The sequence below is a fragment of the Aphis gossypii genome, chromosome 1 (assembly GCF_020184175.1).
Source record: "Aphis gossypii isolate Hap1 chromosome 1, ASM2018417v2, whole genome shotgun sequence".
NCBI classification, from domain to species: Eukaryota; Metazoa; Arthropoda; class Insecta; order Hemiptera; family Aphididae; genus Aphis; species Aphis gossypii.
In genome coordinates, this window is record NC_065530.1 from 6,528,010 (window position 1) to 6,553,136 (window position 25,127).

Consider the following 25,127-nt stretch of genomic DNA (forward strand, 5'->3'; position numbering starts at 1 on the left):
ACTGCTCGCGGCTTTCTCTGTGCAGGCTGTAGCAGTTTACACACATATTATATATTACTTAGATATATGTCAATATGTAATATAGGTAAATAATAAATATTCTCGTACTTATAGCTTAAAGGTATATTATGTGTGTGCTATGGATGAGTGGTTAAATTGTGCATTTGTGCGGATTGTTCAAACTATTTATCCGATACATTTATCGCATTGACTAATTCACACAAAAATTCATATTACTAGTTTACTACCTATAATATGTATGTATATATATGTACATACTTATATAATTATTATATAAACATTATTATACGACTATACGAGTGTGGCCAATGTGTGTTATAAATGTATAATATGTGCGAAATGCGCTCCAAAACGATGTCTCACCATGTACATTATAATTTATAATCAAGACGATTATTACATGCTGCAGTTCGTTTTTGTTAACATAATCGTTGAAACTGTACACTAAATACTATATAGTACAAGAGTAATGCCGTAGTATTGTTTTTATGTGCAGCTGCAGCACCCTTTATTTTATAATATTTCAGTAGTGATGGATTATATACGTTAAATAATCAATAAATGTCAATATAACCCCTAACTTACGTGCTAACTTTTAGTGTGGGCCCCTTTCCCTATACAGAAATATTTAAAAACTATATGAATACAATCGATTCCTATTCCTAAGCAATTTCATATAAAGATGTATGAAATTGACTATTCCTTCAAGGACACTTTGAATAATATAGATAAATTTATGCGCTATCGGTGTATACTGTATATCCTACCTTGACACGCCGAACGCCGCCCGGAATTTGTAGGCAATACTCGGTAAAAAACCAAGTTGGAGATGATAAAGACTAGTTTTGAACTTTCGCTATCGAACAACGTACACCATTACATATGTATAATACGCACTCGCGAACATAACCACATAAAAATGGAATGTTATAGATTAAGATTCACGACACTGTACTTTTGCACTTATGGAATGCAGACGCGAAAAGCCGAAAAACAAAGACAAAAAAATGTGAAAACGTTAACGGTGCAACAATTAAAACCAGCGCGAAAAAAATTGACGAATTCCAAGAATCGATCTGAACAATAAATGGTTAGCAGTTTCGCGCCAAAGATTACCGTGGTTCGACCACTCATATTTATAATCTCTTAGGATTTTGCCCATGAAAGCGGAAACTTTCGAACACATTGGTCGTCATAGAATTCCAAAATGAGGTTCTATAAACCTATGGTCCTCCGTACACGCCGGAAACCTCGGTAATATCAACTCTGGTATTAGCCGCCGTTCGTCTTTTGTATACCGCGTATCCGGTTAACGGATAATCTAGAATATATTGTCTGCTGGTCGTCTACGTTACGACTACGAACTAAACGGTTTAGTATTTAGTTACCATCCGTTTTCTTCACACTGTCTCTTCGCTATCATCACCGTCTGATTCATAATGAATCGAACATAATTTTTGGTCACAAAGCTTTAACATTCACACAACCAAACGAAATTGCGGCAAAACAAGTCTATAACGTGCATTTTATATCACCTGGAGCCCGATGAAACGTGCCGCTCGTTTCGTAAAGATTATAGGTACACACGCGGCTGCTCATAAAGGTAAAATTTACATCATTTATAGACACCTATATTATTCAAACTCCTTGTAGCCTATAGGTCAACTTTATACACCACTACGACGCGTACTTACAATGCATTGTATTTGCATACAATAAGTGTTGATATATGTGTACCTATATTATATTGTTTAGGTATGAAAAATCCAAGTAAATCTTATCGGTAAATAATTACACTACGTATATTCGTACTAAATATTGCGTATTTTTAAATCATCTTCACTTTGAATTATTCTTGTACATAGTCTGATAGTAATATATAATATAAATCGAGTACAGGGTTTTAGATATACAATATTATCATATAACAGACAGGCGACAAAGCCAGTGAACTCGGGGGAGGCTTGTAATTTTTTAATATGATTTTTCCAACTGATCCTAATGTGCTTTGCCTATATATTATATTAGTTTATTGATATGGTGATATTTTTATGGCGAAAAAAATATATTATTTAATATACAACGGTGTTTTTTTTATTTTATCATTACTTTTGGTCTCAAATATACTACTCTGGTGTAATTTTTTATGGCGCACCTATAAATTTGAAAATCTTTACAATATGCATTTATTAAATATTACATAATTATTTTATATACAATTATTTAAAATCTACATACACGGTTTTCAATGGATTATTATTATATGGTAATACGGTTTCTTTGAACGTTCTTGGTTGGCGTACCTATGTGATTTAAACGTAATACTAATTGATGACTTTCCGTGGGAATATGATAAAGAAGTAATATACATATGAACTATATAGGTATAGATACTTAAAACACTCGTGACGGCTGTAGCAATGACGAACGAAAACAATGAGAATCACCTAGGCAACAATCTTAATCCCTGCTTTCCTCTTTTAATTCGAAACAATAGGTTTGCGGTCAATATTCCACTTGGCGGTGACACGTTCACGAGGTCAAAAGAGCGGTCCTGAGAATAAGTTTCACGCACGTAAACCGTAGTATATATACGCTGAGATGAGATACCTTACATAGAGCGGAACCGATTTTTTTTTCGAAAAAATTGTTATTATTACTTTTTTCCTTATTTTTTTATTTTTTTTTTTTTTTGTCGGCGCATACTTTGGCTACCGAAGAGTCGAATTCCTTTCGTCGAAGACCTCGGACGAAGGAAAAAAATATATATCATTCCATTCCATTCTCTTTTGTATACGGTAATTCGTGTAGAAGGATCTCTCACACGAGACGAAGAAGGGAAAAAACCAGTATTATTATTATATGATTACAAAGTGTTGAGATCTGTAATTCGGTGTCCAATAATTTTCGGGGCTGGCCGCAGAGTGATACACACTCGTACAACTCCTCCCAGCATCTGTGATTAAAATTTAATTGATTTTTCTTCCCTATTTTTTTTTTTACCATTATATTATTTTTGTTTCCACGTCGTCGCCTATTTCATAAAATGTCGAAACGCTTCGTCCGGTTTATTGGACAATAAATTACATATACTATTTTTCAATAGGGGGCGTACCGTTCGTCCATCACTCTGTCGGTCTGGTGCGCAGTATACATACAACTAATAATAATATGCGACATCCGCCAGACCGGGAAATTTGAATAGGCAATTTCTCCGATGTTTTTGATGATTTACACTTAGTTTCAGGTCCATTAAAATGTTACTTTTTAAGTAATTAAAATTCATACATATATTATAGACACAGAATATCTATAGGTAATATTATATACATGAAGTATTGTATTGGTATGTCAGAAGACGGGAATATACAAAGTTACATCAATATTTATTAAGAACCATAACTAGACAATTATTATGTAAGCTGATGGGTGATGGGAAAAAATAAAAATTATTTATCATTTACAGATACTGCGTACAATATACTTTTCCCATTTGATTTTAGGGGGAAAACTATGAATGTAAGTTCACCTAAGTAGTAATATGCCTTTATATGTTTTGAATTCGTGTTCTTATTTCAGTTTTTTTTAATGATTTAATAGGTACCAAGAAATTCAAATCAGCTACTTTTTATTTTTATTTTTTTACTCGCAATAAAATAATTCCTCCATGAAATTTAATTATACTAGATATTGTATTTATTAGTATAATAATATAACATGTCTATTAAATTGTATTATATATTGTATATTATACTAAAAAGCCAATGCGATGGTGGTCATAAAATTATACCAGATGTAAATTCGTCGTAATTCGATTAAATAAATAGGAGATTTCTTAGTACCTATCTATGCACTGTGCAGTAAAATCGAATAATATATTAGTTGTATTTAATACTTTAATATAGTATCAAAACTGCTGAAAACTCACGAAAGGATTATTTTTGTTTTTAATATAAAACAACTACCCCGAAAATTCATAAATACAAACAATATGTTGTTTTAACATTTTGACTATTTAAGATTAAAACATATTTCCGATTACAATATAATTGAACATCTGCCCGACTACGGACATTATTAGGTACATGGTACACCCTTGTCCCTTACCTATAACACGCACGACCAGAACGAATACGCTTACTGATATTGGTGGGAATAGTTGGGATATTTTATTTTTACTGTGCAAAATTTGTTTTATCGCCCCGCGACCTATCCCTGTGCAGCACAATGACCCTCTGAAAGTCTGGAACGAGTTTTTTTATTATTTTTATCCCTGTATAATTTATTGCGTCTTTTTAAAGACTGAAAATTATCGAATACGCATTTTATATTGTAAAATGGGAGTTGAAATACGTTCATCAGGCAGTGACACCGTTACAGAAGAGAATATAGTTTTTAACTTAAAAAAGTTCTCATGTTTCGAACAAGCAAGTAATAACTTTATATCCATAAATATATCATCTGATCATGATTCATATTTGATAGTATAATACTTTTGACTAGGTACGATCAATCATAATATATAACCTATGATCGCAATTAATACATTACACAGCATATTATATAGATACGTATTTTGAAATAAAAATCCGCTTATGTATTACACTTGAAGTGTGTGGTTTTTAAACAGTTCGCTTCGTTCATCTAAACGGTCTGAGCCCCGGGTTTTATAGGTATTATTATATAGTGTCTACCAAGTAGACCTATATAGGATAGAGCATTATAGCGGGATTATAATAATATATCATGTATGAATACGTATATTGTCTGCTAGGGTATAAACGCATCGAGTTCGAAGACCACACAATTTTATTTTTCACCGCTTCCGAATATATATATATATTATAGGCAAGTACGTACTATTCCTCATACTTGATCATAAAACATTTCTGTACACGTAAAACATGAATTCCCCTTATACAAAAATAAAAAAATTAACGCTGGACGCAGTGGCCAAGACACGACATATTATACACTATATATATATATATATGTATATGTTTAATAATATATATATTATATAGGTACTAGCGCGGTGTTGCTGCAGCACGTCGTGTTGTCGGCGGCGGCAGAGAACTGTCGAACACGCGTCATTATGCCCGTCCGACACGATCATATTATTATTATTATTATTATTATTATTATTATAAACCACGGCGCGAAATAACGGAGGAGCAGTCGGGGGTGCGGGAGGGGGCGTCGGTGTACTCGGTCTCACAAACGACGGACCACAAAGTATATAAATCAGCCGAAGTGCCCATATAAAAATATATTATAATCTTACGCGATGTGCCTACCCATATGTATATATTTATATACATGATACGTGCGTATATACTAAGGAGTCGCATACCCGCCGCCACAGACTCGGAGTCTGTGCCGCCGCCGATCTATCGGAACGCAGGAGAGAGTAAAAACATCGAACCTGAACGTTTATTATACAGTGTGCATAATAATATGTATAATAACGTTCGACGGTCGAACGCGTCCCCTTTTGTGCTAAACATTATATATAATATATTAAAATATTATTTCTAATCATTTTTTGATTTTCGCCGACCTGATAAATAACAGTATAACACACATTCTGCTGCAGGAAACGATTCCACTATATATTATAATAAAATATACTCCACGGTGTCAACGGTACTGCAACCGTTATGACGTATAGGCATACTGTAACGCAAAATATAATATCACAATAATATTATAAAAACCGAATAAATAATAAGAAAAAACGAGTAGGCATTTTATTATAATATATATTATAAGTGTACGAAAAAATATGTGAAATCACCAAATCGGCGGTGCGCGCATAGGATCTACTATTTTCTTCTTTTCCATCAAATACATACATACCTATTGCAAAAGAATAAAAAATTTAAAATTTAAAATCGATAATTTACGGTCGCATAACGTAATTGATAATATTACAATATATTAATGTAGTGTAATGACCGTAATGTTACAGGTATATAGAGAAACTTGCGCGTTGACTGTTACACATTATATGATGCACGATATATTGTATTTACTACAAAATATTAAATATAATAATAATATATATATAATATACATTTATTATCATAACTTAATATTGTTAACGCAACATCGTGTTGTTGCGGTTAGATGATATGACGTGTGTATTTAGTATGTACTGTCCGTATACAGTCATACAGACATTACAATTCAGGTGTAAGATGAAAACGAAAATGAAAAAAAAATAAAAATAGGCTTTGTAATCTGATCGACTTTTAAAAACGGGTGTCCAAAACGTTACTAATGAGATCCGACTGCGCTGTACCGCTTGCGCTTATACATATTATATTATAAACGTACGTTTAATAATAATAATAATAATAATGATAATAATATATAAGGTACGCACTATACGCATGGTTGAAGTCGATTAGTGAGGTAGTGACTCGTTTCGTATTCTTTATAATATATAATATACGACACACGGGTTTTCGGCATAATTATTATTCAGCCGTGAAATGGGTTGGAAAGAGAAAAAAAAATATTGTCCGTCCGGATGACGTGCGTCGTTGTCGGGTCGACGTTCACAAAAAGTTGACGCAGTCGCCAGTCGATTTGATAATATTGTTATATTCTTTAAAACTTCGGACGTCGCCGCCAAGCACTGAGAGACGCACGTCGTAATCGACGTAATTATATCGTTACTGGCGCGTTATGCGCACGCCACGACTGGGTTTGCGGTCATTATAATATTTTTCGTCCATAGGTATAATACATATACATTAATAAACGATTTTTTTTTTCTCAACAAAGTTCGTAACAACATATTAATATAGTGGTACGGTAGTATCACGTTTCCGATAAATTATATTATTATGCATAATAATATATAATATAAATCTATTTATTTTCTTTTTTTTTAACATAATTTCCTCTGACTTAAAGTACCCCCTGTACCATAGCCCATTAACCCCCCTCGCTCAGCCTAGGTTAGGTTAATCCCGGTTATCCTTGTAACTATTTATTGTGTCTACCATATTATCTATATTTTATAATCATATATACTTAATATTATGCAATTTAAAAAATAATTATCAGATTATTATTTTTTTTTTTTGTAAGCTTTACATATTATCATTAGCACAACGCGTAAAATATACTACCGAATTTAATTGAATTTGAATAAATAATTTTTTTATAGTCCTAATGATGGTTTAGTATTAGATTTTATTGGTTCCGATTAGGTATTTAAATAATGAAGTCCACTATAGTCTGAAGACATATTGTAATTGATCAACTTCAGCTACCTAAACTTGAACAGTACTTAGACTCAAACGTATGTTTATACAGAAATGTATATAGAGGGTATCGATATGATATAACTAACAAAACCATACTTAAGACCTTCTCTTCATTTTTATCAGATTATTCAATAAAAATATTGACCAAAATTAATTAGTTTTTCCTATAAATTCTTTTTTTGTAATGAGCTGAATTTTTAACTTAATTTTATAATATTAAGTATATTCTTATACAGAAACTAAATATTACATATTTAAGACAATTTTGACTAAGTTATTAAATAATTTTACAACTTGATAAAAATATCTTTGTATATTTATTACTTATAATTTAAAATGTATAACATTACAATATTACAATTTAATTTAAACGAGTTTCCTAATTCTAGTCTTTGGTATACTAGATATAGATTAAAAACTTAATATAATATTATATACAATCTGCGTGTTGTCTTATTTAATTTAAAAGTTTATATGACTATCGATGTATTATATTTTTCCTTTAATAAGTTTATAAATAACAACATTTTAGTAGAATAACATTACTATTTAGGTATTATTGTAATTTATTTAAAATATTGTTGATAATAATTATCAAAATATAATTTTAAATGTTAATAATTGTATAATAAAAATAATAATATTCACACTCAAATAAATATCTGAATTAATGAAACAAATAATATTATAATATATATAATAATATAATATATTATTTGTATAGAAATAATTCATCGTAAATAATCTAAGATTTTCAATTTCCCTTGTAAATGTACCTACATATTTTCATAAAATAAAAACTATTACTTCTTATTTACTTTTTAATAAAAAAAAATAAATATTTTCTAAGAGTTCATAAGATTTTCATTTGCTTTCTTTCCCACAACAAATGATGTTCACGCCTTTATTTGTTCAACCTTAGAAATTAACGTTTTTTAACCATGTTAAGTATATAATACATTAAATAGGTACTGTATTTTAGGTAAGTACTGCACCTAAAACATTAACAGGAACCTTTCAAATTAAGTGATGCAATTGACACCTATTAGTTAGTTAGTTAGTTATTACTTGAAGTTATTCCTTATGTTACCTATGTAAACATATAATATATGGTACTTATATCTACACTATAAAAATGATTTACGTTAAAATTAACACTAAATAGAATAAAACTGACAAATACCGTAATAAATGTAATTGATTAACTATGTACCTATAATAATCTTTATTATTTTTTAGAAAATTATTATGAATGTTTACTATATTTAAAACAATTTAAATATTGATCATAAATTCATAACAAACTAACAAAAGTATTAGTATATATGTATACATCCACAAAATGAAATAATAAAATTTTAGTAATTAAAGTTAGTAAATAATTCCAAAATTTATCGATTATTTAAGACAATTAGAAAATACAAAAGTATGATCTTCCATTTAGTTATTTAGTTGAAGGTATAAGATAATCTAACATAATATATAGATTCAAATATAATAATTATAAATGATTTGGTTCATTTATTATAATATAATGTTTTACATATACATCTAATATATTTTATAAATTCATTTATATACCTACCTATATCATTTGAATCGTAATATTAATAATACGTATTTTGAATAGCAGCTATATTATGTGTGTGGTCTTTTATAAAGCCTAAGGGTATATATTTTGAAACATATTTCAAATGCACACACACACACAGACGTAGGTACGTTTGTATGTATGTATGAAATATGTATATATACAGTACCTACTTATGTATTATTGGCGGTCAATTAAAATACTAATTAAACAGCGCTATAGAAATGTACATCATTGTATTCTGAATGCAAATCAAATATGTATCTACATTCGCGGGCTTAAAAGCTTGCATTCAGAAAAGAGCGGTCACGCGGGTAAACACAGAAGCTCCGTAGACAGTTGAATAGAGTTAATTGTGTCTGCGGCCTTAATGCCGTTTTTTTCATACGCAATAATATACAGATCGGGTTTCTAAATGATCGTTTTGCAACGATAGAAATCCGGTTCAAATGATTGCTAAGAACGAATAAAAAGGTAGAAAAAATTCCGAAACTGGTGTAGTGCCTATGGTGGGAGCTAAGTATACAGGCGAAGAAGAAGATTAGACGTATCGGTTTACGGTAATTCAATAATATAACTTCTTAGCGGAAAAAGGGTTTGTGCCAAAAACTATGAATGGAGTGCATAAAAGAACTCAACAATGCAGATCGACAGTACAGATATTATTTTTTTTACACTTCCCCCTTCCTTTTTGGAAGCCAGCATGACAACAATAAAATATATTATAATATGTATGTATACAATATACATATAGGTATATCAGTATATGTATGTATTGTTGTATGTATATACTATATACAACGTATAATATGTTTAACAAAGTGTACCCTATTTTTTTCCATTGTACATGCCGACGATTATATGGAGGTACTAAGGTACCTCTAAAATATATCTATATGGTTTTCGGTTATGTTATATGCTTTTGTGGGTCTAGACGAAAGAAAATTAACACACTTATAAAAAAAAATAATAATAGTTATAATTTGCCGTAAATTAGAAGGTACCCTTCCTTACAATGAGATATTCCTAAATGTATTTTTACAATAATATAATATATCCTTCTAAAATATGGCATGGCGGTCCCTGTGACTATTGTACATACACACATTCTTACTCATAATTACAGGTTTTCTGGCATAATTACACGCATGATTTTAATCATTTAATATCCATTTGTGATCCCCTATTAGATTGATTGATGGCATTTTGATCCCTTATTCTAACCACAAAAATCAAAAAACTTAATACGCTACAAGGTTGAGTTTCAGGTATAGTACCTATGTATTCAAAAGTAATTTCAAAAATAATAACATATAAACATTTTATTGAAATTAAATTATTATCCTAATGATGAAATCGTAAATCATAAGATTCAGATTTATTTTTCGGAGATTTCTTTATTACAACGAGCATCTTTCTTCAATGCATTAATTGCATTAGACAATTTAATTCGAATTAAAATTCAATCATAACTCTAAAAATACTTGATAATGACTTATGCTGAAGCATAAAATTGTACGGAACAAAGTTAAAACAGTTTTTAATTAGTTACTAATTTTATACAACTTAATATTTTGAAATTTGAAAAAATTTAAAATTAGATAATTTAAAACTATTAAACTACAAATATAGTATTAAACAACTATAAATAAAGTAAATTATAAAAATATATATTAATTTGAGATTATAGATATTTAAATACGTAATCGTAAATAATTGTTATTTTACATTACCTAAATATCTACTACTATTTAAATTAAAATTAAAATCTACACGAATAACTAAATAATTGTTTTTTACAATTTTAAGTACATCATATACCTACAAAGGAAATTATTATCTAATACAACTTTTAAATGTAGGTATATACTGAAACAAGTGTTAAAATATTATCATTTTTTTTTTATTAAATTTGTCATTTAATAAATATCTTTAGGGATGATTTATTTTTCATTGCATTTCAAAATTTACCTAGTTATTAGCTTAAATATAAAACAATTATGACTTATAATAAAAATTAAAGTATTTTTTCCTGAGTATTAACATTTATAGATTTAGTCTTAAATACTATGCAATTATTTGCATAGCTTATCAAAAGTAACCTATAGTTGTCAGCTAATTTTGACGATCAATAACATAAATCATTAACCATAAAATAAATTTGGTATAACTATAATTATATAATTTTTAGTAACTCACATAAGGTGCAGTTTTAAGATAAAATGTATCATTAGTGATTAATCATTATTTGAAATATAATCCAAAATTATAAATTTATAAAATAATAAGATAAAAATTGTTGAAATTAGTTATTGCATATTAAACTTTGGAAACACCGTTAGATATATTTAGCTTACTCACATGTTTCAGTGATAAGCATATAATCGTATTATTCCAATCATACGCCAATATCGTTGTTTACCTATATTATTATTATATTATTTTATTACCTATATAATTTCTTATTCAATATAAATTAACCATTAAAATAATATTTGTACGAAATATAAATTTTTAGATATACATTGGTGAATTTAAAAATTCAAACTACTCAACACAACGAAAAATATTTTATTGAAAGGGGGTATATGAACATAGGGTAAGCTGTGTAAGATAAATATTTTAAGTGGTTAGAAATAATAATAAAAGTATTCCTAGTTTCACTTATAAGAATAATGTTGATGACCATTGTTTTTTTTTTATTGTTGTTATAATCATTTTTAGTTAAAATAGTGATTTTATACGGAGAAAAAATTTATGTTAAGATAACTTAATAATAAATAGTATAAATATTTTAAACTAACTTACGATTTTATACTTGAAGCATGTCCGGCATACGCTCGCGTAACGCCATTAACAGTTAGTAATACACAAATAAACACAGCAAAATTAATATTCATGCCTGAATCGTGTCTCGGTCACAATTTTTAATCGAACATATTGACTATCGCACTACGTTTAATCACTTAAATGTTGCACGGTGAGCTTTCCATTCATTCATACTTGAAAAATTACGAAAATGAGTACCTATTATACGTTGTATACTATAACTTAAATATTTATAAAATATTTATAAATTTATGCGCACGTATTTATATATATTTATATATATTAATAACCATAAAAATAAAAATGTTATATTTATAGATACAATTTAGGAGACCGAATAACACGAACTAAAAAGACACACCACATCGTCGTACTGCATTGCATTCACAATGGTCCGTGAAGAGGCGTTACCGTCTGAAAGAACACTGAATTAGAAACCGCCGGTCGGGTCCCTCCCATGTTGTTTTTTTCACAACCCCTTAACCCCCTCCATACGAGATTTTACTCTCGTTATCAAAAACGGTCGCACTTCAACAAATATAATTACGGTTCAGAATACCTCGAAGTAATAAGATTTTTATTATTATACTACGTATAGAAATCCTCAAAACTAAAATATAACACAATGTTATAAATATTATTTACTACATTAACGAAACATAAAGTATTTGTTCTCGTTAATTTTTATTTAAACATAATACAATATTCGTATTATTATTTTCTTATTAATATATTGAACACACAGAGTTGACTTATCTTTAAATTTCTTAAATTTTAAACATTTTTTTTCCAATTAAATTAAATTAAAGTATTGTAAAATATATCAATTAATTAAACCCAGTATTTGTATGATATTATATGTTATAGCTTATAGCTATATATATAACTTTAAACTTTCAATTAATAATGATTATATTTTTTAGTTTTATTTCTAAATAGACCGGCTCTAGTAATTTTAGATTTATTTTAATAATATGTAATTCCTATATATATTATATTTATTATCATGCAATGTGTATTCAATCATAACCATGATATTTCAATACTTTTAAATAAAAGCAAAATTAAAAACTAAAATTTATGTTATAAATACTTTTAGTCAATATTCATTATTGTATTTTGTTATAATTAGGTAGGTATACAATTCAATTGTTTATAGAAAATAATAATACTAAAATGTCTTAATATTTTAACAATAAAAATAACTTAAATATTAGGTAGACTTGTTTGATCAATGCTGTTCATGCATTTTTCACTGCTAATATCATCAACCACACTGTTTAATACTTAATAGGCCCACCTGTCTAGTATACCTACATAATATAGTCGGGGACTCGGGGATGAAAGAAAAAATTCACAGCGGGGAGGATATCATCGACACGGTCTAATTTGGGAGTTGTACTTATCCACGGACAAGTATAAAGAAGTTATTATACAAATTATGAACGGCCCCCCACATGGTGGTCTATGGATAATGGAGAAAAAAGATCAAGAGATTTGTATTATATTATGTATGGTAAATGTGAATCGATGAAGGGAACAACGTGTGCCGTCCAAAACGACTATTCAATGACAATCATTTTTTCCCTGTGTATTATATTATGTAGTCTGTAATTTATAAATGGACCATGAACTATTATGAAAAATATTTGCGCAGAAGCTAAACAGTTAAACAGTTGTTTTTCTTTGTAATGATTATGACTAATTTAGTTTAAACCATTAGAAATTTTATTGTTTGAAATACTTGAAATTAATTTAAAAAATAAATAAAGCGATTAGTATTATGTACTAATGTACTTATATAGATTATTAAAAGAATAAAATATTATTTTATTTTATATATACACTTAATTGTTGTAAATTAAAACGATAAAGTACTAATTATTAGTACTACTGCAGCATCAATTAGATATTTTGAAGTTGTAATACCACGGACATTTATATATACCTTTATAATATGTATGAATTATGATTTTATCAACCCCCAATTTTACGAAAATATAGTTCTACAAATGATATCTCTCAAATAAATCATGAGTATGTACAAATTGTTATAATATTTAATATAAGAACACAAGACGTAACGCCTTACAAATTACAATCATGATTATGTTTAAATAAAAAACTATAAAAATAAATTGTGTGTGTATACCTAGTAGCAATTAGCTAAACCTATATTTATTGTTTTTATAACTGAACATTTTTAATTATTATTATCTATATCATTTCTATAATTTATGTTTTTATTATTATTATTATTATTTATTAAAATAAATTATAATAATTAGTACATAAATGATTTTATATTAATTTTTATTCATTCTAAATAATAATAGGTACATATTGTATTCAAACCAAAAATTTAAATTAATAGATAATTGTTAAAAACTGACTTAAATCAGAACATTCAGATAAAGGTAAAATTTGTACCGATAATAATACTTTATTATTTTAGAAAACGCTTTTAAAAGAGAATAGTCAGGAAATGGACTCCAAAAAGTTTCTTAGAGCCACTCTTCAGATTTGAATGCATTAATAACAAACAGCAAATACTACTTTATTGTAAAAGTATATAATTATAACAAATCTTCAATTTTGTTTAAAAATATAAACTGTTAAAATGTGTAAAATTTACAGAAAAGTAAATGTTAGGTTAAATTTGATATGTTTAAATATTTTGATTTGTTTTATGTTTTTATTACAATATTTTTTTTCAAAGTTTTCAACGATTGTGAAAACCAAAAGAAAATTAGTCGATAGAATGAGTAAGAAAACAGAAATAGTGTTATTGGAAATAACCATACGACCTCAAGATCCAAATTGGGTCTCTCCAGACTCTGGTCAACTATATTTACGTTAAGCAACTATTTTTATTTTCTACGCATATTAACAAATTTGAAACAAATAGGTATACTACAATATTATGTTATCAATAAAATTTCTATCAGGTAGTTATGTAATATTTGTGGTTTAAGTAAAATAGATCACATACCATTCACGAAGATGAAAACAACATCAACAATAATTATATTAATTATAAAGAAATATTTCTCTTGAACTTAGATGAATATAGAAAATTCAAAATCAATGAATTAAGTTTCTGAATGTCAATATTTGTTTTTGTGTCGACAGACATTTTTCACGTAGATAGTATTTCCCAGACTGTTCGCAGCAACTTATGAAATTTTTATTTTTATTCGGGAATAAACAAAACAAAATTTATATGAAACCATTGAAAACGCCATATAATTTAACAATAGGTATGATCTAATGAGTTATTCGCTAAAATAAAATATTCATACTTCAATGTTTTTAAACTATTCGTGTACTTTATAAAATTATTTTGGAAACTTTAACAAACTTCGTAACATTCTCAAGAAATACTATACGTTCATCTAATTAATTTTACGTTTTTACATGTAAAAATTGCTTCTATTAGTTATTTCGTTATTATTAGGCAATACGTATCTTTGGACGACGATCACTAAGATAATTATCAATTTTCTTTTTTTACTGGTAGGTATTGTAACTAAGCTTGTTGAACAATAATTTTGGTTTCAACGTTTTCACTCGAATGTATGTATGTTTATTTCTTGGGAAAAAAAAGCTAGTCACTAAAATCTAAATATTAATAATAATTTAACTTTACACAATTTGTAATGTATTCCCATTCGATTTAACCCGATTAAAATTCAGTATATTTAAGCATTTGAATTTAAAAATACTTAACTATTAATATTATAATTATTTTTTAAAAACTTTTCATTTTTCTTTGACTACATCTCAGTATTACACTGATTTCATGTTCATATTTAAAACTTTAATATTTTAGAAAACTATTTGCGTGATCAGTAACAAATCAGTTACATTACAGCAAAGAGTAATGCTAACAGAGAACAGTTACATAAACATAATATTCACAGAACTAAATTCGCGTAAATAATATGGGAAATTGACCGGGATACAATGATTAGATATGATTGCTTTACAGATAATAATTTAATTATAACATGATTTTACGCCGATGTGACGAGATCTCAATAGGTATTTCCCATCAATTCCATATGCTTTTAAATTACATATAACTATATAAGTAGATATTATTATGCCATGTGATGGACACCGATTACATAATTCATAGTGTGAACTTTGATAAACTAGGAGCCCCTCTAGCTCCAGTGTTTTATTTTTTTTAATTCTGTGGAAATAAACTTCGCGCAGCGAGAGACCGCAACTCTGTGCACATCCAAATTAACTACCATGTGGTAGCTTCCGTGGGCTGGTGACTGATATGCGGACGATGTGTTTTGGTCATCGTCGGATTGTAGTCTCTCGTGGTGCGAAGTATAGATGCGGTTATACGACACTGCATTCATTTAAAAAATGTAGATCCTCGTGTGGATTTGTGACGCATTCGATTTACCATTGAATTTAAATGAACACGTCCATTGCAGTGACCTACTCAATGCCGACATATTACACACGAAACCTCTGTGGCAAAGCGGTTTTCCGCAGTATTTTTATTAAAATTTTTTTGTTTTTAATACGTTTGCCTGCTTAGTTGAACTTTTCATAAAATGAACAGATTTTTTTTATCTTTACCCACATAGTTTGATATATTATATTAAACACTATAAACTAGAGTACTAGTATACTACATTTAAATAAAGTTTGTGTAGGTAGGTACTAAGAACACACGCAATATACAATAATTCAGGTTGTATTTTACCTAATAATATGCACTATATGCAGTACGCCCAACTTTAAAATTTCCCCTTATTGCGGCGTTATAATTTCCTTAACGATCTTTATAAATCAGGTGTAGCAAGGATTTTGTATTTTGTATTTTTTTTTTTTTTTTTTTGAAAGGAGAAGGAATAATTAATAAAATTATTTATCTAATGCAGTAGTTCTAAACCGGGGTGACATGGACCCAGCTTAGGGGTAACATAAAAATCAACGAGAAAAGGAAAAACATTTTTGCGAAAAAAATCATATTATTATATTCTTATTAATATCAACGTTTTGAACGTTTTTTTCTGTGTACTGTATTTTTTTTTTTTATAAAGAATAATTTTTAAATATAAAGCTAAGATTGTTACTATTTTGATTCTAGTGGTTAAAAGTGACATGAATCAAAAAAGGTTGAGAACTACTGATCTAATGGAAGCATAAAAAAGAATCACTCATAAATCATAAGTTCGAAATAATGTATCTCGCCCGTTTTTACGACTATATTCACAAAACTCTGAAAGCGTTCTTAAATAAAATTATCATTGCGTATTCGTTTTTAATACTGTTTACGAAATAATTTTCGTCGTTTTAGAATATAAATTTATATTATAAACGTAATTTAGAACAATTTTTACACAGTTTATTAGTCATCCACGAGGAGTTGCGGTCTGAAGTAGAGACAACATTGATTTTACAATATTATATTTTATTACAAAATCAATGGTGGGTAGTTAAACACGTTACCTCGGAGATGTAAGATTCTAAATAGTGAAATAAACGCTATTGAAATTCTGTAACAATATTTATAATGTACAAATAATACAATATTTAATTATCTTTATTGAGTAGGTATAATATTAATAAACGATAACCTAATTTAATTAATGAATGATATATTATACTTGACAGTTGACATGGATTATATTGATAATCATAGAAATAGTATCTACTATCTATGTATAAAAAAAAATAGAAAATGGCCTATTATGAAGTATGAATAACTATTTCCTTAATTAATAGTCAATCAAAGAGTGATTTGATTCATTTACAATACATTTTCTTGTATTAATTACAGTGTAATTAACAATACTATAGGTAATCATCAAAATATATTTTATTAAGTATTAATTTAAAACTTTATTTTATCTTTGTATATTTGTGCCATTATGACTGTAATAATTTATTATATACCTATTTTCAAAAACTGATTGAAAATCGATCTAGATCGATAATTACTAGTTTAAAATTCTCAGAAAAATATTGGGCATTGGAATAAGAAATCAAAAGTATGCTGGCATTCAAAAAATAATTAAAAATTAAAACATTATTAGAATAAAACAAATACTATATAAATAATAAATATATAATAAATATTGTTATATCATATATATGAACTCGTACATAATAATATGATAGAACAATATAAATAATATAAATGTTTTACTATATGCGGCGTTGTTTGAAGTAATTCAAATACCTAATTTGAAAATAATATTTCCAAAAACTAAAAAACACCTTAAAGCCTAATACTTCCGATATAATTAATACACATTTTAAAAATGATCACTCTATGTAGTTAACTATAATAGTATCTACAATTATTTTGTGTCGAAAATAAAATGCTGCATAGCTGCATATTAATTAAATAATTACAGATTTATCGAAGTACTATCACAGTAAATAATCTACATGCATAGTATAATATAATATATTATATAAAATAACACGTTCTGGGCTTCTGGCTCACTGATTTCTTATCACCTAGTCGAAACCATCGAAGCTATAAGCACAGAAATTTGGTAAGTAGTTTCGTTATATGACGTAGACACCCACTAAAAATGCTCCATAAAGGGGTTAAAAGGTGTATAAAGGGATAAAAATAGAAAAGTTAGTTATTGGTCGGATTTTTTTTTTAACGCAGAGAATATTTGCTCTGTAAATGAAATAATAAAATATTTTTTACCTTAAATACCTTGGTATTTAAAATAGGAGAAATGTATAGTAGTGTCGCCATCTCGTGACAGTAAGGTAAGTATTGTACGAAATATCCATCATCTTACCACGGTTACAAAATTTTAACATTATCTCAACCATTTACCAATGTTTATTATAGTAGTTGTACCTGTATAACCGTGGTTATAATTTATTTTTACATTATCTCAAGACATAAAATCTCTTTGGATACTTTAATGAATTGAATGTTGAAAATTATAGAAATTATAGAAATAGTTTTCAATAGGACGTGAGATAACCTTACATACTTGGAAAAAAATAAAACACGCACCACGGATTACAGATTGTATTTTTAATTTTTACAAACATAGTTCTAATTTTAAACGTTTCAGGATCCTATTTTAATACTTTCAAACAGGTATTTTCCTAAGATTATTATTAATATTTATTTTTAAAATGTCCAACAGACAACAGTCAAAAATACAAATACATATTATCCGCTATTAGTAGTTATTCAGAATTCATATTATATTCTAATGTTCTTAACTTTTGTTGGTACCAGCTACCAAACGGTACAATACATTAGGAAACCATCACTGTATTATTGTTTGCGTATAAGCGTGTTATATATTATTGTTATCACTAAACTTATTTTTTTTTATTTAAAGGTAATTTACAATTAGAAGATCACTACATTGTCCGAACTCTGAAGTCAAGTTAAAATAATCAATTGCCATTACTCATTAGTAATCGTGCATCATGGGACGCAAGAAAATTAATATATCCAAAATCACAGACGAACGAAACCGTCATGTATGTAGTATTAATAGTATTATTATTAAAATTTTCAAGTTCTTAATGTTAATTAACAACTTTTATAGGTGACATTTAACAAACGAAAATTTGGTGTTATGAAGAAAGCTTACGAGTTAAGTGTGTTATGTGATTGTGAAGTAGCTATCATTATTTTTAACAAGTCCAACAAGTTGTATCAGTATGCTAGTACAGACATGGACCAAGTATTACTTAAATATACTGAATATAGTGAACCACACGAATCATTGACAAACACCAATATTATTGCTGTAAAATCAAAATTATTTATACGATTTAAGTGTAGTTAATTTTTACTAATTACATTTTAAAATTTTAGCAACTAAACAGGAGAGAAGGCCCTAGAAATTCTAATTCTAAATCTGTTGATTCGTGTGTTATTGATGAGCCTAATACTATAGCTCAACCCAAACAATTTAAAGTAATGTCCACTCCTAGAATTAAACTTAAACACAATGATATTTCTGATGAAGAATTTAGAATACTTATGACACATGGAAGAAGAATAATGGATGTAAGTATTAATAACTTGTAATATCTACTTATATAATATAATAATTTACGCCATTTTAACTACTTATTGTTTTTATTTTTTTAAATATATATAAATACCTAGTAAATACTATAAGTAATACCTACTATAACTTTTCTAACATTTTTATAAACTTTCTAAGGATGAGTATGACGAAGATGATGATGAAGATAGTAATGGTCTTGAATGTGAATATATTCCTGGCATTCCTGAAAACGAAATTCCAGAAGCTATAAGAAAAATACGAGAGAATAATTCTATTGAAAACACTAAACGAGTGAATTCCAGTGACTCAGACATGAGTATGAATCTTAAAAATATGCAGTGGCATAGCCAGAAAAATAAATTTGTGTGAGGGGGAGGTTAAATTTTTATTATAAATAAATAAATATACTTATGTCTTGAAACGATTGTATGTTTTACTAAATAAGATACATTTCGAGAGGTTATAACCCGTTACTCTTTAGCTATGCCACTGATAATATATTTATTAAATACCAATTAAGTAACACAAGTATTAATAATTAATTTTTAGGTGATGACGAGTTAAAAATTGACAGTGGTGCTGATGATGATTTTGAAGACATTGATGACAATTTACACCAAGCAAATATAGAAAGATATATTTCTCCTCCAACCACCTCGAGACAACTACCTTTGCCAGGTAACCTAACATATATTATTGAATATAAATATATAATATGTCATTAAACAATTATTAGAATTAGATGGAGCACAACTATAATTTTTTAATTAATATTTATAACAACTTATGAAGAACCTTTTATCATTTTAAGTACTTTAATTTGAATTTCTTATAGTGGTAAAAATGTAGTATTAGATACATTTTTTTTTATAAATATGATTAAATGTTTAGATGAGCTAAATGTAACATAGCTTCAAAAGGATAGTGTGAGCTTTCAAATATATTATATTTTTAAACATAATCAGTAAAACATTCTACTTGATAATCTAGTGGGTTTACAAACTAAAGTCAAAATATATTTTTAAATATTTATCCAAATATACCCAGCCTATATTAAATATTATATCATGTAGACACTTCTGTATGTGTATAAGGTTAATTTTATATTTTACTCGGCATATTTTTTTTCTGAAATATTTTGCATTAAATTATTTTAGTCAAAACTACTGGAAATTATTTAATAAACAATTTAATTTCAAACAAATATAAAAAAATTTAAATAGTATATGAATTAATTGAACTCTACTATACTTTTGTGCTGGAGTTGATGTGTATAAAATATACACTATTTATATGTGTCACACATCTTCAATTTCTTTAAATATTATACTTCAAAAGACTTTATGTTTGTGTTATGTGCCTTTTTAACTTTTTAATGATAACAATTTTAGTTAATATTAAAGTCGAAAAAAAAGATGAAGTAGCTGATGTAGAAATAATCGAAGATGACGCTAATACACCTGAAGAAGTAAAAAGCAATACAAATCTACAATTAACATCAGATGTTCCGAAACCACCATTAATTCCAAATACTCACTCAAGTAATGTATAATAAATACATTTTACTAAAACCTAAAATTAATTAAATTTATTAAATAGGTTTGGATGTTATTCAAAATAAATCTCCTAAAAGTCATCCTGAAAATAATGCAAGGTACCGTCCTTATAATATTTTACATACCTCTAAGAAAATGGTAAAAATACCACCACAGAAATCTTTGGAAATCCAAAGTAGCATATCTCAAAATAGACAGACCCCAAAGCAGGAACGTAAAGTTTATGCAGGATTTAAACAACGTATACAGGTCAAAAAAGATTTGATAATGAGTTCTGATGATACAATCATTAGTGAACATACACCACTAAGTAGTAATACAAATGACTCTTAAAATTACATGTACTTTTAAATTTAAACATTCCAAATTTTATTGCTTTTATTTTATACATTTTTTTTTTAAGACTGTACTTTAGGTAACAATTATTGGTATTCATTTATATTTAATTATATACATAATACAATTCAATTTAAAAATGTAGTCATTTGAGTCCTTTGTTCAAATATCCTATTTAAAAAAATGTAATCATTTTAATATTTACATACAATTGAACATATAAAAAATGTTGGTTAAGTTTATTTGGTCTAGATATTATTTTATTGAATAGTTTTAAGGACATATTATGTATCACTTTTGAAAAAAAAAATTGATTAGTTATATGTATTATTATATTTAGAACTGGTTTTTAGCTCTTGTTCCATAGTTTTTACAGCTATATTTATTAATATTGTATGTTAAATTTTAGTATTATTAATTATTATTAATTATAATTATTTAAAATATTTTTACATTATTATTTAGATCTTTAATTTGATAAATGTAAATTTGTCATAATTATTAATGATTATAATATAACAATATTACAATACATGTTTATTTCTTTTATCTTAAATTTTAAGTTCTATACCTTAATGACATTAATTTATGGCAAATTAAATTGATTGAACATTTAAAATAAAGAAGCAATAAAAAAATAATAGTTTATTCCAGTATGTGATCAAATTATCAAAGAACTAGTGAGATATTGCATAATAGTTTTCCCATTCCAAGATATCATTAGATTAATTTTTGTGATTAGCTTTCTACAATCAAAATAATAGGAGGATGCATAATTATGGAGGTGACTTTAAATATTAAATATACTGTAATAATGTGCAGTACAAAACACATGACAGAACTCGAGAGTCAATGATCTGTCTACATAAGGGGTCCCCGACCAATCTTTCTAGGAATATAAGTCGATCATTATAAAAATTAATTTTACCATTATTGGTCGATCGCATAATAAATTATTATGATTATTATTATTATTATGAAGAAACAATAAATAATTATTCTTTGGAGCTTAGACCTTTTTTTTTATTTACTCATCAAAGACCTAAATTATCCTGGATGTTGATCATCAGGGACATAAAATTTCAAATGTAGCTCTTGTTTAAAAAGGTTTGCAAATCCTGGTCTACATTAACATATGTGCAGTAAATCAAACACTAATTAATCTGCAACTAGTCCTTAATTCTATGAAAAAATAAATACTGAGTAAGAATTTTAAATAAAAATTGGACCTATGCGGTTATTTAGATCATTATATAAGTTTTAAATTAAAGATATTTTATACATTTAAATGATCCATCTTAATAATATTTTTAAATTCAATAATTACCAGTTAATATGCTTTAGTTAAATTATTCTGTTTTTACAATTTAATAGGAACTTTAAGTACATATTTATCATTATTTTTTAATAACACTAGTGCTCTGGTAAATATAGATTACCATTTCCTATCAAAAGGATTAATTTCATGCCTAAGCAGTTTTTATTTTTTTTAAGTAATAAAAATATTAAATAACATTTTTGATGAAACAAAACAAAAAAATATATTAAACATCATAATATAGGTATTGCACATCATACTGTGTTCTCCAGGCACAAAATAAAAACAATTAAAATTATAATAAAATAAATAAAATAACTTATATAATGGTAAAAGAAAAATACAATTACTGCATGGAAACTATAATTAGGGTCATAAACTTATAAATGTAATCACCGATTAAGTCTTATAAAGGAGATACTCTTTAAGAGCGTTGGGTAATGGTAATTTTGATACAGATGCTGCTTTGATGTTCTTCAGAATAGTTTCCCTGCACGCACTCTGCAACGAATTCACTAGAAACACAAAAACAATTTCATGATAATTACTGAATACAAAATACCAAAGTATATGTAAAAGCAGGAACAGCATTATTATTAATATTTATCTATAAAGCTGATAGAATCACAGAACTATTCTGTGATAGAATCATTAGAGTTGTGGGCAATGCAGTGTACAATAAATGTCAAGCATTTGTTTCAGTCAAATTAAATAAGAACCAAACAACAACTATCAAGTAAGGAGGCACGGTTTAAACGCAAGGACCTTGGTAACTCAACATCTATAAGATTACAAACACTGTGTAACATGCATTTTGATGGCATTTGTAGAAAAATAATGCACACCGATCACCAAAACATCTGCACTTATGTATAATTATGGATTATTAACAGTCACTGCTTACCGTTGTACACTTGTATTACACGGACCCGTTTGGTGGCACCGTATACATCGATGACTGCTCTGATAGGACCATCGTTATACGGTATGGTCCTCGAAAGCGGTACGACAAACTCGCCGTTGATGATGAAATGCATGACGGCCATGTTCTGGCCGCAGGGCAAGTACAACACGCCGACCCTGCTGCCCACGTCCGTCGGCAGGATATCCATTTTGTCGTCGCGCGACGACTTGAGAATGCTGGTCGGGAACGTGCCCCGGGACGTGAATACGTGATTGCCGTCCAGCCGGAAGTAGTTGGTGAGATAGTTGGCGTCGTACCAGGCCTGGTGTTTGGTCAGTGCGCACACCCAAGACTCGCCCATCGTCTTGTTGGACACCATGTCCGGTATGGCGCACTGCGGCAGCAGATGGCCGCTGCGCTGCAACGCGTCCGGATCGAGCTGCGTCAGGCCCAGCCGGATGTGTCCGGACCAGCCGTTCTCGCTGCTCTCGATCTCGATGAGGAACACCTCGCCCGGCGACAGCGACCGTTCGCTGAACACTATGGCGTTGGCGAAGCTCATCTCCCGGTGGGCCACCGTGTCCTGGTCGTGCAGGCTCAGGTTGTAACCGTGGAACCGGTGAAACCGCGTCTGCTGATAAGTGCAAGGCTGCTTCTCGGACATGGCTCGGACACGACTCGGGGACGTGGGTCGATATCGACGAGGGCACGATTTAGGGGACGGTGGCGTTCTTCCTCCGAGCAGACACCGGCTGCGGCTGCCGCACCACCACTACCACACCCCCGTCAGAGACGACGACCATCGGCGGCAGCGGCCGTGGTCGGCCACACTAACTCCGAGTCATCTCGCGGGGCTCGCGATTTGCGGTGCACTATGAAATCGCGACGACGACGAACGACAACAATAATACGACGAACGCGATGAGCGGACTTACTGAAGGTAGTCAATACACGTCTTCGGCGTACCCTACCGCGGAACCGAGCACTAATAGCCGATCAGCAGATATCAAAAATCAACATCAACAACAAGTAAAAACAACAACAAAAGTCGTGTATATTATTTGTTATTATTATTATTATTATTATTATGCGATGAAGATGATAAATCTTACGAATCTTTAAAGTTTGAATAACCAACACTTTGTTATCTAATCAATCGTCTTATCAATGAGCAAAGAGCCCGCCCACGGTTTTCGATTATATTTTATAAGTACTTAATCGGTATGCACAAGTAGGTATGTAATAATTTATTA

The 25,127-nt window shown here is 28.6% G+C and overlaps 3 protein-coding genes and 1 long non-coding RNA gene across 4 annotated transcripts in view; 2 read left to right on the plus strand and 2 right to left on the minus strand.

Moving 5' to 3' along the window:
* The window catches only part of LOC114128708 (protein Wnt-5b-like), a 60,121-nt gene extending 48,000 nt beyond the window's left edge, over positions 1 to 12,121 (minus strand). Inside the window, exon 1 of the mRNA XM_027993282.2 lies at positions 11,701 to 12,121. Coding sequence (XP_027849083.2) covers positions 11,701 to 11,792 — 92 coding nt within the window. The 5' untranslated portion in view covers positions 11,793 to 12,121. The remainder of the gene's footprint in view (positions 1 to 11,700) is intronic.
* On the plus strand, positions 1,511 to 13,489 carry LOC126549334 (uncharacterized). The gene is made up of 3 exons (XR_007603479.1): positions 1,511 to 1,624; positions 12,040 to 12,286; positions 13,016 to 13,489. It is a non-coding gene; the product is annotated as an uncharacterized LOC126549334 (long non-coding RNA).
* Positions 13,490 to 18,659: 5,170 nt separating this feature from the next.
* LOC114128727 (myocyte-specific enhancer factor 2A homolog) lies at positions 18,660 to 23,417 on the plus strand. Its single transcript, XM_027993304.2, has 8 exons — positions 18,660 to 18,826; positions 19,077 to 19,221; positions 19,290 to 19,493; positions 19,562 to 19,756; positions 19,917 to 20,076; positions 20,310 to 20,438; positions 21,152 to 21,301; positions 21,360 to 23,417. The coding sequence occupies exons 2-8, from the start codon at positions 19,168 to 19,170 to the stop codon at positions 21,647 to 21,649; spliced, it is 1,182 nt and encodes a 393-aa protein (XP_027849105.2). The 5' UTR covers positions 18,660 to 18,826; positions 19,077 to 19,167; the 3' UTR covers positions 21,650 to 23,417.
* On the minus strand, positions 23,266 to 25,009 carry LOC114128721 (neuralized-like protein 2). The gene is made up of 2 exons (XM_027993296.2): positions 23,875 to 25,009; positions 23,266 to 23,485 (listed from the first exon to the last, which is right to left on the minus strand). Exons 1-2 carry the CDS (start codon positions 24,536 to 24,538, stop codon positions 23,370 to 23,372), a joined length of 780 nt encoding a protein of 259 aa, XP_027849097.1. The 5' UTR covers positions 24,539 to 25,009; the 3' UTR covers positions 23,266 to 23,369.
* Positions 25,010 to 25,127: the final 118 nt, after the last annotated feature.

What these genes read in the sequence shown, in the direction of transcription:
- LOC114128727 (XM_027993304.2), top strand. Translation starts at nt 19,168, where the DNA reads ATGGGACGCAAGAAAATTAATATATCCAAAATCACAGACGAACGAAAC. An exon ending in CAAACACCAATATTATTGCT is followed by an intron (nt 19,494 to 19,561) that starts GTAAAATCAAAA and finishes TTAAAATTTTAG; the next exon opens with CAACTAAACAGGAGAGAAGG. An exon ending in ATGGAAGAAGAATAATGGAT is followed by an intron (nt 19,757 to 19,916) that starts GTAAGTATTAAT and finishes AAACTTTCTAAG; the next exon opens with GATGAGTATGACGAAGATGA.
- LOC114128721 (XM_027993296.2), bottom strand. Translation starts at nt 24,538, where the DNA reads ATGTCCGAGAAGCAGCCTTGCACTTATCAGCAGACGCGGTTTCACCGG. An exon ending in TGTAATACAAGTGTACAACG is followed by an intron (nt 23,486 to 23,874) that starts GTAAGCAGTGAC and finishes TTGTGTTTCTAG; the next exon opens with TGAATTCGTTGCAGAGTGCG.